Source organism: Phocoena phocoena, chromosome 1 (assembly GCF_963924675.1).
Source record: "Phocoena phocoena chromosome 1, mPhoPho1.1, whole genome shotgun sequence".
Classification (NCBI taxonomy): Eukaryota; Metazoa; Chordata; class Mammalia; order Artiodactyla; family Phocoenidae; genus Phocoena; species Phocoena phocoena.
This window is the reverse complement of record NC_089219.1, coordinates 36,739,601-36,758,695: the sequence shown is the minus strand read 5'-3', so window position 1 is coordinate 36,758,695 and position 19,095 is coordinate 36,739,601. Positions and strand designations below refer to the sequence as shown.

At 49.6% G+C, this 19,095-nt stretch overlaps 1 protein-coding gene across 1 annotated transcript; it reads right to left on the bottom strand.

Annotated features, from left to right (window-relative positions):
• Window positions 1-759: 759 nt before the first annotated feature.
• On the bottom strand, window positions 760-18,574 carry KIF2C (kinesin family member 2C). The gene is made up of 21 exons (XM_065881494.1): window positions 18,508-18,574; window positions 17,558-17,652; window positions 14,954-15,055; window positions 14,738-14,786; window positions 12,446-12,568; window positions 10,558-10,683; window positions 9,906-10,006; window positions 9,158-9,253; window positions 8,471-8,525; window positions 8,217-8,379; window positions 6,773-6,863; window positions 6,439-6,502; window positions 6,268-6,359; window positions 5,365-5,507; window positions 4,377-4,581; window positions 4,148-4,258; window positions 3,207-3,274; window positions 2,764-2,869; window positions 2,557-2,670; window positions 952-1,075; window positions 760-842 (listed from the first exon to the last, which is right to left on the bottom strand). The coding sequence occupies exons 1-21, from the start codon at window positions 18,572-18,574 to the stop codon at window positions 760-762; spliced, it is 2,178 nt and encodes a 725-aa protein (XP_065737566.1).
• Between the last annotated feature and the right edge of the window lie 521 nt (window positions 18,575-19,095).

Here is a 19,095-nt window from a genome sequence, read left to right as displayed (position 1 = left end):
AGGCAGAGGTTGGAGTCTTCACCATGTCACTGAAACTGCAGGTGTAGATTTGGTCTCCTGGGTAGAGTACAGAATCAGCACTACCCAGAGTTGCAGTAGGGTCCTAAGTCCCAGAAGGCTCATACACATCCCTGGCACTTCCCACATACCACTCAACAGGCTGATTTTTTTCTCTTTATTGTTAGACACAATGTATAAATACATAAAACAGAAAACAGCAGGGATCCTCTTGGGCCTCAAAAAACAGCAGGGAAGGAAGAGGTCCCGGCAACTTTTTTTCAAGTACAAAACATATAAGTGCCCCGACCAAGGGTATGGAAGGCAGGCCAGGGCCAGCAGAGCTGAACTAAAGGCTCCTTCCCTCTCCCAAGAGCCAGGACAACCCCAGGGAGCTCTCCACCAGCAGCCAGTCCACACAGGCAGAGTGCTGCCCAAGGGAAAACTCTACACCAGAGAGCTTTCCCCTCTTGGAGAGAAGGGCAGCACATAAGATAACTAAAAGCTCCCTCTTTCCATCCTTGTTCCCTTCATGGCTACAACTGAGGAAAAGAAAAGTCGTGTCCCATGCACTCTGACCCCTCCCCAGCTGCCCTGGGCCCAGATGCCCCCATACTTGGCATTTACCAAAGCTTGTCCCAGCTCAGACCTTGACTAGACCCACCAGGTGCCCAGACCCACCAGGTGCCCAGAGTTCGCTGAGGAGGGAAGGGGAGGGGAAAAGGCTGGGTGTGACACCAAACAGATCTTTATTTGCATTCGTCAATGGGGCCGTTTCTTGCTGCTTATTTGTTTGCTGGCCTGCTCTTCTAGCTGCATGGCCAGGCGCAAGGCCTTGAGGACATCTGGAAGGAAAGGGTGGTACACCCGGGGTTAGTGAGTCTCTCAGAGGCCTCATTCCCTCTGGCAGAGCTGCCATCACCCGCAGAAGGCCCATCCTCTGGCCGCACCCACCTTGCAGGACTGAGAAGTGCTTGGCTTGCTGGGCCAGGGCACATTCTGCTTTATTCACAAAGGTCTCCAGGTCGTAGTCTGGCTGCTCAGCCATCTCGGAGAGCTCCAGCCAGCCCGGCCCTTCCTGCAACAACACAGCGCGAACCTTGTCAGGTCAATAATGACCAAACCATCTAGCAAATCATTCCTAGGGCTCTACCATCTGCAATGCAGATGCCCACTCCTCCAGCCATGCCCCATACCCTGCCTCCTGATCCTCTCCCAGAAATTCTCAGCTTGAATTCATCCTCTTCCCCACCCCAAATTTGTGCGTGTGCCTTATATCAAATGAATGTTATCATCTGTCTTGATGCTCAAGCCAGAAATCTCAGCAAGAACTTCTTTCACCCTGCTTGTCCCCCAATCCTACTAATTCCACCCCTGAAATGGTTCTTAAATCTCATGCCCTAATTCCAATACCATGGCCATGGTCATAGTTGGTCTAGACACCAACATCTCTCTTGAACTCTAACAATCTTCTAACTGCTCTTAACTCCTAAGTGCCTCTACTCATGCTCGCCCCACATCCCGAAACCAGCCTCTATACTGTGGCCATAGTAAGGTACCTAAAGCTCTGATGTGACCATGTCACCACTCTGCTTTACTCTCTTCAAAGGCATCTACTGCCCTCATAACGAAGTCCAGGCCTTTGGTGTGAACCATTAAGGCCCTTTAGCATCAGGTCCCAGCTGACCTGTCCACAGCCTTGATCTCCTTCCCTCATCTACTCACACCTTTTGCTCTGGCCAGAGTGAACCTCTCATTCTTCCTGAAAGTACCACGTCCTTTCAAACATTTGTACCCTGAGCATGCCACGGAGGGAGGACGCATGTAGGTATTTATCCTACATGTTCCCTCCTCAGTTCTAAGTGCCCCGAGCTCTCCCCTCTGCTCTGCACTCTGAAAGCCCCATTCTTAGGGACTCTCCCCCACTTGCTCTTCCACAGCAGGGATCACAGCAGTGGTAGCATCTACCACTTACTAAATGCTGACTACAGGCTGGGGATGGCTGAGTGCTTTAAAAACATATCACTTAATCCTCAGATGTAACCATCTTGTCTTGCCCATTTTGGGGATGAAGAATCTGGGGGCCCAGTGAAACTCAATGACTTTCACAAGGAAATCAGCTTATAAATAGAAGAGCCACGATTGATCAAGTCTTACTTTCGGGCCTGTTATCCATACTTCAGGTTTTTGGCCCTTGGTCTCAGCACAGGAGCTGGCATATAGAAAGTACTCACCAAACATTCACTGAACAAACAAGACAAGGTTACCCTCCAAACCCTCAGTCAGGAGCATGGGGTAGAGAGACCAGCTCCAGCCAGAACGATGGAGGAAAGCCTATGTGTGCCAGGCTGGGGAAGGAGGTGCGGTAATTAGCTGCTCTAGAAGAGCAGCTGAAAAAATAAATGGAGAATTAAGAAATGCTGGTGTAGACGGCTGCCTCTTGCCACCCCAGCCAGAAGACCCAGGGAGGGGCAAAGCCCAGGTCACGGTCAAGGAATGGCGCTGAGCCCGTGCTAGGATGGATATCCAGTCTCTCCCAGCCCAGGGCTAGCCCTCCACCTGTATAATCTCTTTGAGCTCTTCCATGGCCCTCTCCTCCAGCTCCCTGATCTGAGTCATGGCTTCATTGAAGCTGGACATCTGGGAAGACAGTTCCTCCTCTTCCTTGGAGAACTAAGGGGGCAAAAGCAGAGACACAACAGTGTGGGCCAGTCCCCATCTCAGGAGGCCACGTTTCTGTCTTGCCTGGCCCACCCTGCCCCTTACATTGCCTGTGCTCAGGGCCCTGTCAGAGCTGGCTTCCATCTCTTCTGTTTCCATCTGAGTTGGCTGCTCCCCACTGGGCCCACTGTGGGGGCTCAGCTCCTTGACCCTGAGAAAACAAGAAGGTCTCAGATCCCACAGCAGCCTCCTTGGCACTCACGAGTGTGCAGCACCACTCAGATTGCGAGACTTCGAGGAGATGGACTAGCAGCTTTGCTTTGGCCTAGGAGAAGTCCCTCACTCACACTGCTCCCCACCAAAGCCTGAGGGGATCGGAAAAAACCTTGTAGCATCATATATGAACTCCCAGGCCTCAGATTCAGTGAGTCACAGAAGAGGAGACAATGGGCACTGAGTCGCCAGAGCTTCCTCCCCACTCTCATTGCTGTCATTCCCTCCCCCATCCTGCACCCCCTCCCCATCCCACCTGGTGTAGGTACTAGTACCTGTCTGCATATCTTAGTGTATTTAAAGTATATTCACAGGAGCTTATGCCTGGTGAGATCATGGCGATCTGCAAAAGAGGGAATGGGCACTTAAAGGTCAAGGGTCACAGGGTAAGAGTGCTCTTGGGGAGGCTGCCAGTAGGAGTTCTTTAGGCTGCTAATACCCACGTGGAATTGGGGGCAGAACCCATTAAGCAACCATTCTGTGCCAGGCAACTTGCCCCATGAGCCCTGCAAACTAAGGTGCCTTAAAAATTGGTCCCTGGGGACTTCCCTGGTGGTGCAGTGGTTAAGAATCCGCCTGCCAATGCAGGGGACATGGGTTTGAGCCCTGGTCTGGGAAGATCTCACATACCGCGGAGCAACTAAGCCCGTGCACCACAACTACTGAGCCTGTGCTCTAGAGCCTGCGAGCCACAACTACTGAAGCCCGCATGCCTAGAGCCCGTGCTCTGCAACAAGAGAAGCCACTGCAATGAGAAGCCTGCGCACCACAACAAAGAGTAGCCCCCGCTCACTGCAACTAGAGAAAACCTGTGCACAGCAACAAAGACCCAACGCGGCCACACACACACACAAAAAAATCACTCACAGTTGTGGCCCTCTATTTCCTAGGCTGGGAGCCAATGACCCCTGAGGGAAGCCACAGAAGAGACGAGGACTGCCTCTCCTGCTTCCCCAAAGGTCCTCCTTCTGAATTCTCCAGCCCCCTTTTCATCAGGTAAGGGAGGAATGACCTTCCCCAAAACAAGAGCTGCACGGACATACAATAAAGGGAGAAGACCCTTTCCTCCCCTCTTGGGTAGGCAAAGAGGAGCCTGGTGTCCAAAAGCAGGGGGTGAAGCCCAGTCAAGTTAGAGCCTAGAAACCCAGGTGGCCAAGAGCACCAAGCCTCTTGCCCAGGGACAGGAGTGCACCACCTCCAAAGGGACCCTACTCACCATGCAGGTCCTTGAGTTCTCCCCGATAAAGGAGTCCCTTAGCACCTGTGTCAGCTTGCTCTCGCGGAACGGGGTGTGAGCTTTGTTCTGTCCCAGGGCCCTGATGCACTCCTGGGGCACAGCAGGGGAAGCTGAGGTCCCCTCCCTCCTCTTGAGATGCCCACTCTCTCCCTCCCTCCCCCAGCAGCCCTCCAGGCCAACCCCCTCCCCTCCAGCTGGGCTCCACTACCTTCAGAGCCAGGAGACTCTTGTTGATTTCTGCGCCCTCCATGCGGGTCTGCCGGTCAGCACTGGAAGTGTCTGCGCCTCGCTCGTTCCCTGCCAGATCCACCAAAGAGAACTTGCCATGCACTCTCCCTTTGGCTCGAAGAAGAATCTGGAAACAGGCGTGGGAGCGGGAAGAGCTGGAGTTGGCAAATGTCTGCCCAGAGGTCCTGTGGCAAAGGAGGACAAAGAAGGACTATGAGCTCCCAGGGTCACCAGCCACCATGGCACCCCAGGTTCCAAAGCAGTCAGTTCTCCGGTAGCAGAGGGACATAGGTCAGGACTCTAAGATGTCTTGTGTCATCCTGTCCCACTTCTGTCCTGCCCTCCCTCCAGCTCTGGACCTAGTGGCTTACCCTTGCAGTCAAAGTACTGGATTCTGTGTGAGGGCCTTGGCCAGACCCCAGGGCCCATAGGACATGGGGAAGCATGAGTTGCCTCTGCTGCAGGGCACACAGGGAAGGAGGGGCTGTCATGAACCACTTGCTGCAACTCAAGGGCCCTGGGGTGGGCAGCCCTCTCCCTGGGCCTCCATAAGCTGCCCAGCATCCACTGCACCACACCTAGGGCCCTGGTAGTGCACTTCCCTACCTCTATACAGGAAGGGAGCTGTGGCTCCATCACTTCCAGCCTAGAGCACAACCAGAGCTCCTGTCTCCCACCACAGAGGGAGGGAACAGCAAGGAGAAACCCAGAGAAGCCAGGAAGCATGCCTTTGGGTAAAAGCCGGGGAATAAAGCCTGCCTTGGTCAGATTCAAGATACTTTGACTCGACCCTGATAAGTCTCGTCCTGGGTCATCGGCCCCATTGAGACCACTTAAGGCAGAGGCCTTCAGAGCCCGCACCAAGCCAGGGAGAGCGGCGCTCTGTGGAAACAGCAAAGGACTCAGCGCTAGTCTGTTACCTGACCTGGCATTAGAAGGTGGCCCCTTCCCCTGGCCGGAACTCTGACCTGCAGGCACTGCCTATGTCGATCATCTTGATGACGTCATCAGCACAGCTCACCACGTGCTCCTGCAGCCCCACCACCTGCACCTGCTGCTTGCCATCCTCTAGCACGCGCAGCTTGGCCTTCTTGTTGAGCAGGTCGAACAGCTGTGTCAGGCAGGGGAACAAGGCCAAGGCCATCAGGCACCGGGCACCCCACTGACTCCTCCCTCCTTCAGGGCCGGTCCCAGCTTAGACAAGGGCTGGCAGCAGGAAAGGCAGGAGAGGCTGAGCTGGGTTATGCCAGACTAGCAGCAGACAGTCCACTTGGGAGCTGAACCAGACTGCCTCAGTTTGATGCGACCCTGCTACTTTACTAGCTATGTGAACCTGGACAAGTACTTAGCCACCTAGCCTCGCTTCTCATCTGTACAATAGTGACAGTGACAGTGATACTTCCTAGTAGGATTGTGGTGATGAGCTGAGACAAGTAAAGCGCTTAGAATAGTGCTTAGCACCTAGTGACATCTTAATAAGCAACCCTAGCTATTATTATTATCTAGACCCCACTTGGGGAAGATGACTCTGCAAAAGCATAGAGGTAGAAAGATACATAGACATCTATAGAGAGAACACGAGTGTGAGAATGGGGAAGAAGAGAGTTGTGAGGGAGGTGTGTGGAGGGAGGACAGGGCACACACAGGCAAACCTCCCATCTGAGAGGTGGCCCTGAGGCATATTCCTGCCATGCTTGTTGAGCGTGGGTACCATCCCACCATTGGATGAAAGCTCCCACACGTTTGGGCGAAGTGGCCCAGAGGCTTGACAACCCACAGGTTGTTTGGCTTCTACAATTTCTAGCCAACCTCAAGGTTTCTGAAACTTCAGGGGCCCCAACAGCATAAACAAAGGGCTCCCTGCCAGCTACCTTCCCATTATAGATCTCGAAGAATGTCACATAGACTTCCAGGCCCAGGTTCCGGTATCGGGGCTGATTCTTCAGGAGGAAGACGTCCCGGGCTGTGGGGAGAGAGGCTGGATTAAGTAAGCGACCTGCCCTTCTGTGCCCAACCCCACTGTGGCAGAACACACTACTTACAGGCCATCGCATAGATCCCTTTCGATGCGTTCTGGGCTTTCCCACAGAGGTCTCCACCCATCGTCTGCAAAGGGAGGGGGCAGAAGACCGTGGTAAAGGGCCCTTGGCCTAGGCCAGGGCACTACTGGCTCCACCACCATAGTGGGCCACACCAAAGCTGGGAGGGGAGGCTGGACCTACTAAGGCCCCTCCTTGAACCTGGCACAGCAAAGGCATCTGGAGATGGGGCATCTGCACTGAGGGGATTTTCTGCAACAAACTCATTGTCCTCCTTTTCAGAGACCCAGAATTCCGCTATGGGTAGGCTTGCTCTCTGCCAGGCCTGAATACTCACATGAGTCTTACCACTTCCTGTCTGGCCATATGCAAAACAGGTTGCTTTTCCCCCTTCAAAGATTGTCTGTACGAGTGGCCTTGCTGTGAACCTAGGAGAAAGGATGGGGAAGAGTGTACATCTCTCCTCAAATGTGCTCCCTGGAACATGGAGCACAAAGCAGGACTCCTGGAGGCCTCCTTCCAAGTATGAGCACACCTCTCACACAAAGTGGTCCCACCTGACCCCATCCCCACTTATAAATTTGAAATTCTCCTAGCCACCTGGGGAGAGCTGGACCGACCTGCAGGCTGATGGTCCACGCTCTAACTGAGCACCTCCTCTACCCTGGAGACACAAGGTGAAAGCTTGAGCTTAGCAGCCGACTTCCAGCATAAGATATGCTACAAAGATCAAAGAAACCATCTAAAGTAGGAACCTAAATTATTTTAGGCTTTGTGGGCCTAAAATAGGTCTCTTCCATATATATACATACATACATACATAAATATACATATATATTTAATGATTCTTTTTTTTTTTTTTTTTTGCGGTACGCGGGCCTCTCACCGCTGTGGCTCCTCCCGTTGCGGAGCAACGCGCAGGCTCAGCGGCCATGGCTCCCGCGGCATGTGGGATCTTCCCGGACCGGGGCACGAACCCGTGTCCCCTGCATCGGCAGGCGGACTCCCAACCACTGCGCGACCAGGGAAGCCCTTAATGATTCTTTAAAAACACAAAATCCATTCTTAATTTGAGAGCCATATAAGAAGGGATTGCAAGCCAAATTTGGTCCATGGACTATAGTTTATCAACCTCTGGTCTAGAGCAGTGCTGTCCGATAGTAGCCACTGCCACACATGGCTATTGAGCACTGGAAATGTGGCTAGTGTAACTGAAGAACTGAATTTTTTTTTTTGGCCACACCGCATGGCTTGCGGGATCTTAGTTCCCCAACCAGGGATCGAACCCAAGCCCCCTGCAGTGGAAGCACAGATTCTTAACCACTGGAGTGCCAGGGAAGTCCCTGAAGAACTGAATTTTTAACTTTATTTAAACAGTCGCATGAGGCTAGTGGGTGTTGTATTGGACAGAGTAGTTCCAGAGTTTGCTGAGTCTGCTAAGCCCAGTGGGAAATGGGTGGCTGCACAGGACATAGGAAGAACCCCTAGGGCTTGCCCAGCCCAGCTTCAAAGAGTGCAATGGGTAATACCTCACTTCTGTCCACTCAAGCGTGGGCCACTAAAGCTGAAAAACGGGATGGGACAGCCCCAACAGGGCCTTCCAGGTGCTGGGAGCCAGAGCCAGCTCTGTGTCATGGCCCATCCAAAGAAAACACAAGAGGAAGCCAGGAAGGGCTTCAGGGTCAGCATGTCTGTGAGCGTGAGTGTTACCACAATGTCCCTCATTGGAAAGAGTAAAGTGTCAGGGGGAAGGAGGAGAAACAAAGAGGCAAGGGACTAACCTGTAGACGACTTCATTTGAAGCTGTTTCGTCAAATGCAAAGTCAAAGCAGAATGCTTGGTTCTCCAGGTACTTTGTTAAATCCACTTTTAACTTGGGCTCATGTACCAAGAGGACACACTTGCTAGGAACGGAAATCACATCAATTTCTTTCTTGGCCAATTCTGCAGAAGGACAGTATTTCAGGGGATACTCCCTGGACACGGGGGAACCCACAGTCAGTCCAAAGCCTCATTCTGACTGAATAGGGCTTACCTTGTTTATTCAGCGGTCGTTTCCTAACACAAACACATATCCTGTGCTCTTCAATCTTCGAGGATGAGAAAAGACAACCAAGAGCAAAAGGTCAGAGCAATATTGAAAGAAAGCTTGTCCACAACCTGTCCAGTTCTAATCCCAAGTTTGGCTCAGGCAAGGGCCAAGATCTAACACTGGAACCCACTATGCCCATAGTTACTCTGGAGCGTAAGAAGGTAGCTCTGAATTTTCTTCCCAGTTTCCTCACTCTGCTGCCTATAGGAGGGTTCAGCACACTTTCGTGATTAGTAGTAAGAATCTAGCCAACCTACTGAAGCAGGGAGTATGGGGGTGTGGGAGTTGATAAAGATCAGACTCTCCCATCTAGGCCTCACTAGCTCCAGCCCACCAAAGGGTATTAAAAAATCCCTTGAGGGTGAGTGAAGATTCCTGCACGCTCTCATTGCCTTAAGAGATGATTCTGTCTCTCACTTGTACACCTACTCGGGAAAAGAATCTGAAAAGGAATCATGTGTGTGTGTGTGTGTGTGTGTGTGTGTGTGTATTTACATATATATGTAGAGAGAGAGAGAGACTCAATCACTGTGCTGTACAACCAACACAATGTTGAAATCAACTATGTTTTAAAAAAAAATTGTACACCTACTCAGGAAGGAGAGGTAGAAACCCTTTGGGATTACTTACAGGATCAGTCACATTAAGTGGATGACATTCCAAAGTAGCCCGAAATTCTTTAATCATCCGGGAAAATTCCCAGTTTGGAAAGTTGTTGTCATACTCCTGTTTGGGATAGGAGTGAAGAAAGACTGACTGCCAAGATGTTATGTGCTCTCAGGCCTCAGTGCTAGGAACAGCAACAACAGCTCTTCATGTGCACACAGCCCTGCAGGGCTGACAAGCCCCCATACGATCTCACTGCCCCCAACTCTGGCTCTGGGCAGAGAACCCAGGAACAAAGTCTTGGGAACAAAGATTGGCAGGGGGCCTAGGCATGCACAAACCACTCTAGAATCTGGGGCAAGAGCCACTGTCCCACATCTTAGGAGACCAGCAGGCTGGGATTCCCCTGTGCCATTAACCCAACTAAAGGGAAATAATCCAAACTGGAACTCCACTGTGGCACCCCTGCATACACGCAACTAGGAAGTTGGGGGAGGCAGGCAACTGTGCCCAGCAGCCCACTGGACACTGAACTGTGTGATGGGCGTGCCCATTGGACAATCAGCAGCAAACATTCCTCATCTGAGGGCCTTCAGAAGAATATCTGAATTATTTGTTCTCTGAATCCTGATGAGAAACTAGTTAAACTTCTTGGATATCAGAACTGGAGCCTCAGAAATGCTGGGGCCGTACTGTTATCTCTGTTGCAGACAAGGTTTCAGTTAAGGATGCCTGTCCAAAAACCTTTGCCCTTGCTTCCCAAGAAAGGTACCTGAGCTCGTTTTATTCTCATTTCAGAGTTCTGGGCTCTTTTCTCTTCTCGCTTGTTCTTCATTTTTTCCATTTCCTTCACAATACAAGATTTCCTCCGAACTAGGGGGAGAAAAAAAAAGGAAGCCCTTTCTTTTACCTGTCTAGGCCAGCCTGTTCTTCTCTGGCTGTTGTGTTGAGTCCTGGACCTTTCCCAGGACTAGGCCTTCTCTAGACCCTTGCTCTTATGTCACCATATGCATGGAGAGGAAGCAACAGCTATGACTCTTGGGATGGCCAAGCCCACAAGAGACTTGCTAATGTGGGCACTCCAGGTCTAACCCAAGCTCTCTCTATGCCTCTGTGGCATCTTCTCAACAACCAGAAGAGGTGAGATCATCCCTGCTTGGTCTTGGTGGGCACTCTGGGCTGTTCTTCGGGTGTTGGCCAAGACTTTAGCTGTGATAGCACCTCAACTACATCAGAGGGCTCCTGCCACCTGGCAGTGACAGGGTCACCTCTTGTGAAAGATTGATTCCGTGGCCACAGGGAAACACGACCCCATGTGACAAACATGGTTTGAATTCAGGTGCCAAGGCAAGCCAGGTGTGGGACAGGCTGTAACTACCTATCCTGCACTAGGAGCAGGGCAGCAGACAGCTTAGCGTGTCTACCTGAGTTCACAGGGTTTGCAGAAGAGCTGCCTTGGACGGAGGAATGGACTTGCTCTTCCACCTCCTCGTTGACCATCGTCAATGGTATCTCAGCCACTGCAGGGCAGGAGGGCCTAGTGGGGCCGGCTGTGGGGGAACAAGAGTCATTGGAGAAGCAGGCAGGCATACGGCAGCCATGCTCATCTAAGCCCTAGCGGGTCATAGGCCAGGAGGAAGGCTACCGACTGCCAGCTCAGCAAGGGCTCAGGCTCCTACCGTGTGAGCAAAGTTCAGGCTTTTTCCTGCATCTCGGCCCACACCTTGAACCCAACAAGTCCCTCCACAGGGGCTGGCTCCTGGGGTCAAGAAATCTTAAAGAGGGTGGTCGGGGCAAAAAAAAAAAAAAAAAAAATCTTAAAGAGTGTGTGAGTAGCTCAGTGTGGGCTTCACCATGAAGGGCAAAGCCTTTAAAGGCCTGAACTCTTCAGGCTTGACCAAGCATGGGTTCTCAGGCCAGGCCAGGCCTTTCTACTCATTTAGGAGAAATTTCTGACTTCAGAACCCAGGTGGTTAACAGGAGCAAGGACTGAAACCTAGGAATAATGGGAAACTGAGCAACAACCAACCATATATTTTTTAAAAATAAATTTATTTATTTTTATTTTATTTTTGGCTGCGTTGGGTCTTTGTTGCTGTGTGCAGGCTTTTCTCTGGTTGCGGCAAGCAGGGATTACTCTTCTTTGCGGTGTGCGAGCTTCTCATTGCGGTGGCTTCTCTTGTTGTGGAGCACAGGCTCTAGGTGCGCAGGCTTCAGTAGTTGTGGCTCACGGGCTTAGTTGCTCCGTGGCATGTGGGGTCTTCCAGGGCGAGGGATCAAACCCGTGTCCCCTGCATTGGCAGGTGGATTCTTAACCACTGCGCCACCAGGGAAGCCCCAACCAACCATACTGATTCAACCCAGAAAGGTACAACCCACGGTGACTCACTACTTCCCATACCTGGTCGTGACCCTTTTGTTTGCCTTCACTTTATTAGAGCTGAATTTGATACACATTAAATGTAATGATTACAAAAATCACCTACTTTATTGACTAATAACTAGTAAAGTTGACAATTAAAAATGTTTGGGACTACCCTCTACCCTGCTGGTGCAGTGGTTAAGAATCCACCTGCCAATGCAGGCGACACGGGTTCAATCCCTGGTCAGGAAGATCCCACGTGTTGCGGAGCAACTAAAGCCCGTGCACCACAACTACTGAGCCTGCGCTCTAGAGCCTGTGAGCCACAACTACTGAAGCCCGCGAGCCACAACTACTGAGCCTGCGAGCCACAACTACTGAAGCCAGCGCTCCTAGAGCCCGTGCTCCAAAACAAGAGAAGCCACCACAGTGAGAAGCTTGCGCACCGCAACGAAGAGTAACCCCCACTTGCTGCAACTAGAGAAAGCCTGCGCGCAGCAACAAAGACCCAGTGCAGCCAAAAATAAATTTTAAAAAAAAGTTTTAAAAACTCCATTTATATAAAGTCAAAAAAAAGAGAAAAAGTTAATTTATGCAATCTGAAGTCAGGACGTAGGTACCCTTGGGGGCTTAGGAACTGGGAGGGGGTCTGAGGGGGACTTTTGGGGGTGCTGGTAATGCTCTGTTTGATCTGGGTGTCAGTTACATGAGTGTGTTCACTGTGAACTATGTAGTTAACGATAGGTTTACTCTTCTGTATATATATTATGTTTAAATAAAGTTTAAAAAGTAAAGTGAGATGATTTCCAGATAAGGGAGCAGTGGGGCGGGAGCAGAACAATACAAAAGCCAGGGAGTGTAGGAATCCTAGGATATTCTAGAACAGGTTCAGGGCGATGTGTGAGGACCACTCCAGGGCATCAAACAAGGAGAACAGATTCATTACTCACTGGGAACTGAAAACTGCTTGCGGGAATTTGCAGATGCAGGCAGTTCCACCTCCATATCATTCTCCTGAGTGGTGATGCGAACCTCTGGGACAGTGGACATGCGAGTGGAGCGGCCTCGGAGACCTGAAGGACCAAGGGCAGAAGCCGATCAGTGCAGCATGATCAGGAGAGCCAACAGGCATAATAGAGGGGCCATCGGGGGTAACCCTCCAAGAGTCTATACAGGAAAGGAGCCCACCAACTCCCCATTCCTTCCACCCAAGGAAAGGAAAAATTAGAAAGGCCAAGTACTAGTGACCCGAAAACTAATTTGTTACGTTCTGCAATCTGAGAGCTCCTGAGGGCTCCCACAAGAGCATCTGTCTTGAGTAAATGGAGGGACCTACAGACAATCTGAAATCATTTCTGGAGACATAGACCTAATCCCTGAAAAAAAGTATTCTTAACCTTAGCAACAGCACCTACCATTCTACAATCTTCCCATACCACGAAACATCATGAGGTAAGTATCAGTATTCCCAACTAATGGAAGATGACATTAAGGCACAGAAAAATTAAGCAACTTGCCCAATGCCACTCAACTAGTAAGTGTCAGAACCAGGATGTGAACCCAAGACTGCCAGATTCCAGTCTGGGCTTTTTCCACTGCTCCAAGATATTTTACAGAGCCAGGCCTGGGCCACATCTTTAGAAACCATGGGATCAGCTACCTGAATTTTCTGGAATCTTAAAAGAATGCTTAACTGAGAGAAACAATTAAGTTATACTTTAATTCTTGCCAATTTCTACCCATCTATATAGTTTCTCTCCATAAGAAAGAAAGAATGTACCTATAAATAAAAGAAGTAGTGAATTTGGAAATAAAACACTGGTGTCATATAAGCAAATATCAACTTGTACTGAATTTGAGTTTCCTAAATTTGGGCTGATCTGATGGCTCTATATAATCCCTATTTTTCATAAAGAGCATGAATTATTATAATTTTCCTATTTCTCAAAAGATCTATAATCTTGTGTTTCATTTCTACTGTTCAATATCATGCACATTCATTAAGGTTTTTTTTTCCATTAAAAGGAGCAGTGGCAGTATCCTTTCGTGTCATGCACGTGGAGTGGGATGGCTGCCACCCCCATCTCTCTTGCAGGCCCTTAACGGTGGTATAGCCTGCAAGAGAGGGCCAGCAACACACCAGTCATGCCCAGCTGAAGCTCAAAACTGCACCACCTTTTACCTTGGGCCCCCGGGAACCTGAAGCTCCAGGCATGTCGTTTCTGGGCCCAAGGTGGCTGTGTTATGTCAAGGCAGTGATACCCCCTGGACTGGGACAGGCTGTGAGGTATAGCTGGTTCTGGGTTATAAGCTGGATTATTTGGGCAGTTTGTGCCTATAGCCACTGTCACAGATGACTGTAGTCAAAGTAGGTTTATGCTGACTCCTTCTGCAGAGAAAGCCCAACCTTCTGTTGGAGTTCGAGGCATTGTTATTATCTGTCCAATCTCACCCCACCCCCAGATCACCACAGCACTGCCAACTCTACTTCTAAATGGCCCTGACCTAGCTTTTCTCACAGCCTGCCCACCACCTCACTCCAAGGCATGTTGTTCCCCCAAGGAGAGAAAACAAGCCCACAATGGCTGATTACTGCTCTGGATTCCACAGGCCAGTCAGCAAATTTCCCAAATGCACCAAGTCCCTGAGAGGTTGGCCTAAGTAAGAGCTGTAGGTTGAACTGCTGAATTCTTTCTCTCCTTTTCTTTTTTTTAAACTGATTTAGAGGTATGACTGACATATAAAAAGCTGTAGATATTGAATGTGTACAATTTGATGGGTTTGGAGGTAGGTATACACCCATGAAACCATTATCACAATCAATGCCATAAACCTACTCATCACCTCCAAAAGTTTCCTCCTGCTCCCTTTGTTTTGTATTTTGTTTTTTCCTTTTGTGGTAAGAACACTTAACATAAGATCTACCCTCACAGTAAATTTCTAAGTATACAATACAGTATTATTAATCATAGGTCCTATGTTGTACATTAAATCTCCAGAACTTCTTTATCTTGCATAACTGAAACTCTGTACCCTTTGACCAACACCTCTCCCTTTCTTCCTCTGTGTAGGTTAGATTCTTCCTCACTGAGTAAGATGCTTGGAAGACAGGGCAGGACTCAGTCCACACAAAAGCCACCTGCTAAACTGGAGCAATGAGTCTACTTCACAGCTTCCTGAGCTCCAAGAACATCATTCTTGGCACAAACCCCATGACAGTGAGCCAGTAGAAATCCATTTACCTTCCTTTGGAGCAGGAATTTTGGAGCTGACTGATCTGCGCTTTTGTTTCTGAAAAACAAAACAAACCACCACAATATATGGCTCTTATCAATTCTCAAGGGCCTATCCTGGGCCCATGTGCTGTGCTAAAGAACTAAGCAGCCCCAGAAAACAAACCAGCAAAGAGCCAACAAGCCAAATGGGGCACTGGCTGCAGTCAGGTGACAGGCACCTACCTGAACCGTTACATTCTCCTGCAGGGGCAGATTGTCCTTTGGGTGTAAAGGAAGAAGCTGTAAGATTTCTGGGTTTATTGCAGCCACATCATCAAAATCAATCTGCAAGGAGCAAGTAAAAGCTTCTGTGAACAACATAGCTTGTTCAATCCAATTGCATCTCTGCAATCAAGGCTACCCCTAGATTCAGACTTTATAAACTTTAAGTTCCACCAAGTACTAATAGCTATAAACAAATATTTATTCCCTAGCCGTGTTTTACCATCTAGATGGATATTGCTTTCTGATTCCAAGCCAATGGTACCTGTCAGTGATGAGAATGAGGTGAAGAGGAAGGCAGACAGGCAGGCAAACAGTCAGGAAGTCCACAGCAGATCTAGGCCACTCAGCTCCCCTACTGCTCTGCGGGGCAGTGGGGTCCTACTGGGCATAGCCCCCTGAGCACCCCTTGCTGCCTGACACCAAGGAGGAAACAAGTTCTAACTGCCCACTGATAGTCAAATGGAGGGCCCTTCAGGATCTTATGGGCAGGGACCAGTTCCTGAGAGCCGCTACCTAATCCTAAATCTACCTACATTTTCTACTGGGCCCAGAAACTTCAGACCCAGAAACTTCTTCCCCAGTCTTAGTGTCCTGCTCAGGCCTTCCCTACTTCCTGCTCATGCCTGCAATAAGGTCACAATTCTAGGTTTACATCACCAGAGTCCTGAAACCCTCTGGGGACAACTCAAACTTCACCAGCATACTTCACAGCAGGTTCAAACACACCTAAATAGTACCAACTTGATTATTTCTGTTTCAAAATGTGAAAGAGCTGAAGCATGTACTCCAGGGTGAGAGCTTCACCTCCTACATATGCAACCTTTATGTATTAATCAGCTATTCAAACACTTATTAGGCATGAGTAAGGCTGTAGGGGGAAGGTATTCAAAAATGAATTAAGACATGTATTGCCCTTGCTTTCAGTGAGCTCATATGCTAGTGGGAGACACAAGCCATGTGCACAAAGGGCTAGAAACCAAAGCAGCATGGGATAGACGAGAAGGACAGAACCACCAAATGCAAAAGCTGGCGAGTACTTCAGTAGCCAGGCTTCTATCCACTTTTCTTGGACAGCTACAGACCCTTACCCTCCCCCACTCCACCGATTCCAATCCCTAGACTACAGAGAGCATAAACAACACAGGAGACCAAAGTTCTGACATTAACTGATCCTCACTTTGATGATTCAGGAGGAAGGAATAAGAGTGAGAGTGTGAAGGCAGCGAGACACTAGGCAGGATCATAGAGTGGGGAACTGCCCCATTTGTCCCTGGCACTACTTTGGAAGGAGTGTGTGGTATAAAGAAAAAAAGTTGATTGGGATCAGATCTTGAAAAGGCTTTAATTCCTCACTAAGAAGTTTGGACTTTATTCCAAAGGCAATATTTAAGCTGGAGTGAGACCCAATAAGAGCTGTATTCCTAAACGAACAACAAAAACAAAAATAAGTCACACGGAACTGCTAATAGATGGTTGACAGGAATTTTAGGAACCTCTTGATTCAAGGACAGATAATGTAAAGAATTCAGTTCTTCTATTTCTCAGATATACCACCTAAATATATGCATACCTACCATAAGGCACGATACTAAGCAAGCCCTTTACATGTGTTATCTGTTAAGCTCCACGGAAGAGGGTCCAGGTCTGTCTTATTCACTTCTGTATCCCCAGTACCAAACACACTGGCTGGCATTTTGGAACCAGTACAAATGGATTTGTTGAATAAGTCCTCAAAACAACCCAAAATAAGTAAATATTATCATCCTCGTTTTAGAAATGAGGAAGTTGAATTTTTAAGAGGGACAGAAACGTGCCTGAGAACACATTAAGTAGGGGCAGAGCCAGACTCTAGAATTCAGGTTTTCATACTCTTAGCTTGGTGACCTCTTCACCACACCACAATGCCTCTAAAACATAAATATCTTAGGCACATCCCTCCTCTTCTCAAAATCCTTCCAAGGCTCCCACTGCCTACAGAATAAAATCTTAAACAACTTACTGCCAGAGACAAAGACCCTCTAGTTTCCTTTTTTAGCCTTTTTGCTGCTGCCAAGCATCCTTGGCCTTCCTCAATGCCCGGAGCCAGCTTCTTTACCAGTCCCCATGAGGGCCATCTCACTGTTTCTGTTAAGCTTTCTGGCCCCCACAAGCCCAGCTCATCCTCAGTGAGTTCCCACCTCTGAGCTGCTCTAGCATTATTCATCTGTAGTTGCCTTCTATTATTTGGTGTTTCAGAAACATACTTTTGTCTCCCCAACTAGATTATCAATTTTGCTCCCCAAATCAATATCATAGGTAGTGTGCACTCAGAGCTAGCTTGGGTGGGCAAGGTTTTAGAATTCTGTGCAGTTTACTTTCTAGAAACACAACAGAAACTGTTGATTGCTTCAATTTAGAACAGGCCTGCCTAAATAAAATCCCAATGCATTCAAAGAGGACCATATTTAAGACTAGGGAGGACAAGTCGACATCAAAAACAAGGCTGACACAAGTTCCATTTCCACACACATCTTTTAGGTAGGAAGGTGTTAAATGTGGTACAGGCATACTCATAGAACCTACCTCTTTGCCCTTTGTGGCTCCTCCTTCGGTCCATTCCACTGAAACGCAGGATTTCTCCAAGTTCACAGTCCTTACGTTGGCACTGTGAATTAAGCCTATAGTATGGAAAGATCAGAGTTACCCATCTTTTTCACTTTTAGGATCCCACAGAGACTCTTAATGTAGAGTTGGCCTGAAGGAAGGGACAGTTGACTTTCTTTCTAACCCCAGGAGACAAACCACCTGACACTTCACCCTTGGAATATCCCACAGTGAGGTAGGCAAGGAACAGTTCTTAAAACTGGGCTGCAGAGGATAAGGACTCATCCCTACTCAAAAGAGAGCCTGCTATGTGGTGAAGGTATGTTTGGGCAGGGGAATCACTCTAGTGCTTAGGTGAGCAGTTCCTCAACACAGCACTGAGGCTCTAGTGCCCTCAGGTTTCCCTATCTCACTCCTGACCTTTATGTCAGACAATTCTAGTGATATGGGTATTAGACCTGCCAGAGGTGAGGTAGCTGCTCAACTAAAAAAGAGAGGGTAGGACTGCAAGCTCCTGAAGAGCAGGGATCTCGTCTGTCTCGTTACCCTGAATCCCAGTATCTGACATACTGCAAGTGCACAGCGTTTATGGGAGAACAGAGGGGCCAGAAAGCCGAGGTCCCTGCAAGAGCAGGGCAGTTGCAGGGGCGAACTTTGGAGGGGAAATGAATCCAGCAACCCTGACGTCCCGGAGAGGTCCAGTGACACAAAGGAGCTCCGCTCATTCCTGAAGGACGGGGAGGGGACCCACCGCCAGTGCAGAGGCCCCTGGCCCTGGTAGAGAAGACTGACTGCCAGTGCGGAGACCTAGACCTGGGGGGTGGAGGGGAATCCCCAATAGTGATTCAGGGCCTGCTGTTTGGGGAGGGGAGGTAATCTCTGCCGTCTCAGCCCACGGGTCCCCTTGGCCTCAGGACCCCGTCCCTCACCATTACTGCGTTGTATCTTGATGGCGAGACCGGGAAACAGGCGAGCCTGAAGAAGCGACGAGTCCATGGGTAGGCAGGAGCTCCGGGAAGAGAAACGCGAAATGCCAGAAAATTACCACTCTACCAACACTGCGAAGTCTTAACGCCGCGTAAACCGCCGAAGTTTAAATCCCGCGCGCCGGCGTCCCTAAACGTCATCACGCTGTCGCCGGCCTCTCTTCCGCCAATCAGCGGCGCCCTGCGGAGCCTGTTGGGATACGTAGTTTCCGGTGGGGGGGGCGCCTTCCGGGGCATGGGACCGCCCACTCGTCAGACCACAGCGGAGAACGCAGGGCTTGCAGAGAGCTTCGGGAGGCGTCGCGGCCGGAGGGGTCAGATTACAGGCATTCAGAGGGTTGCAGTACTGCTGGGGTTCCCTAAACTGAGAAACCTCAAGATGGTGTCTCAGAGGGAGGGCTCACGGGTCCTACAGTCATGGGTTCGAATCCGAACTTCTTTAGTTGCCTGCTCAGTGACCTCGGACAAGTTACAAACTTTACCTCTTCACGCAGTGGGGAGCATGTTTCCTCCCTCGCGGAATTATTGCTA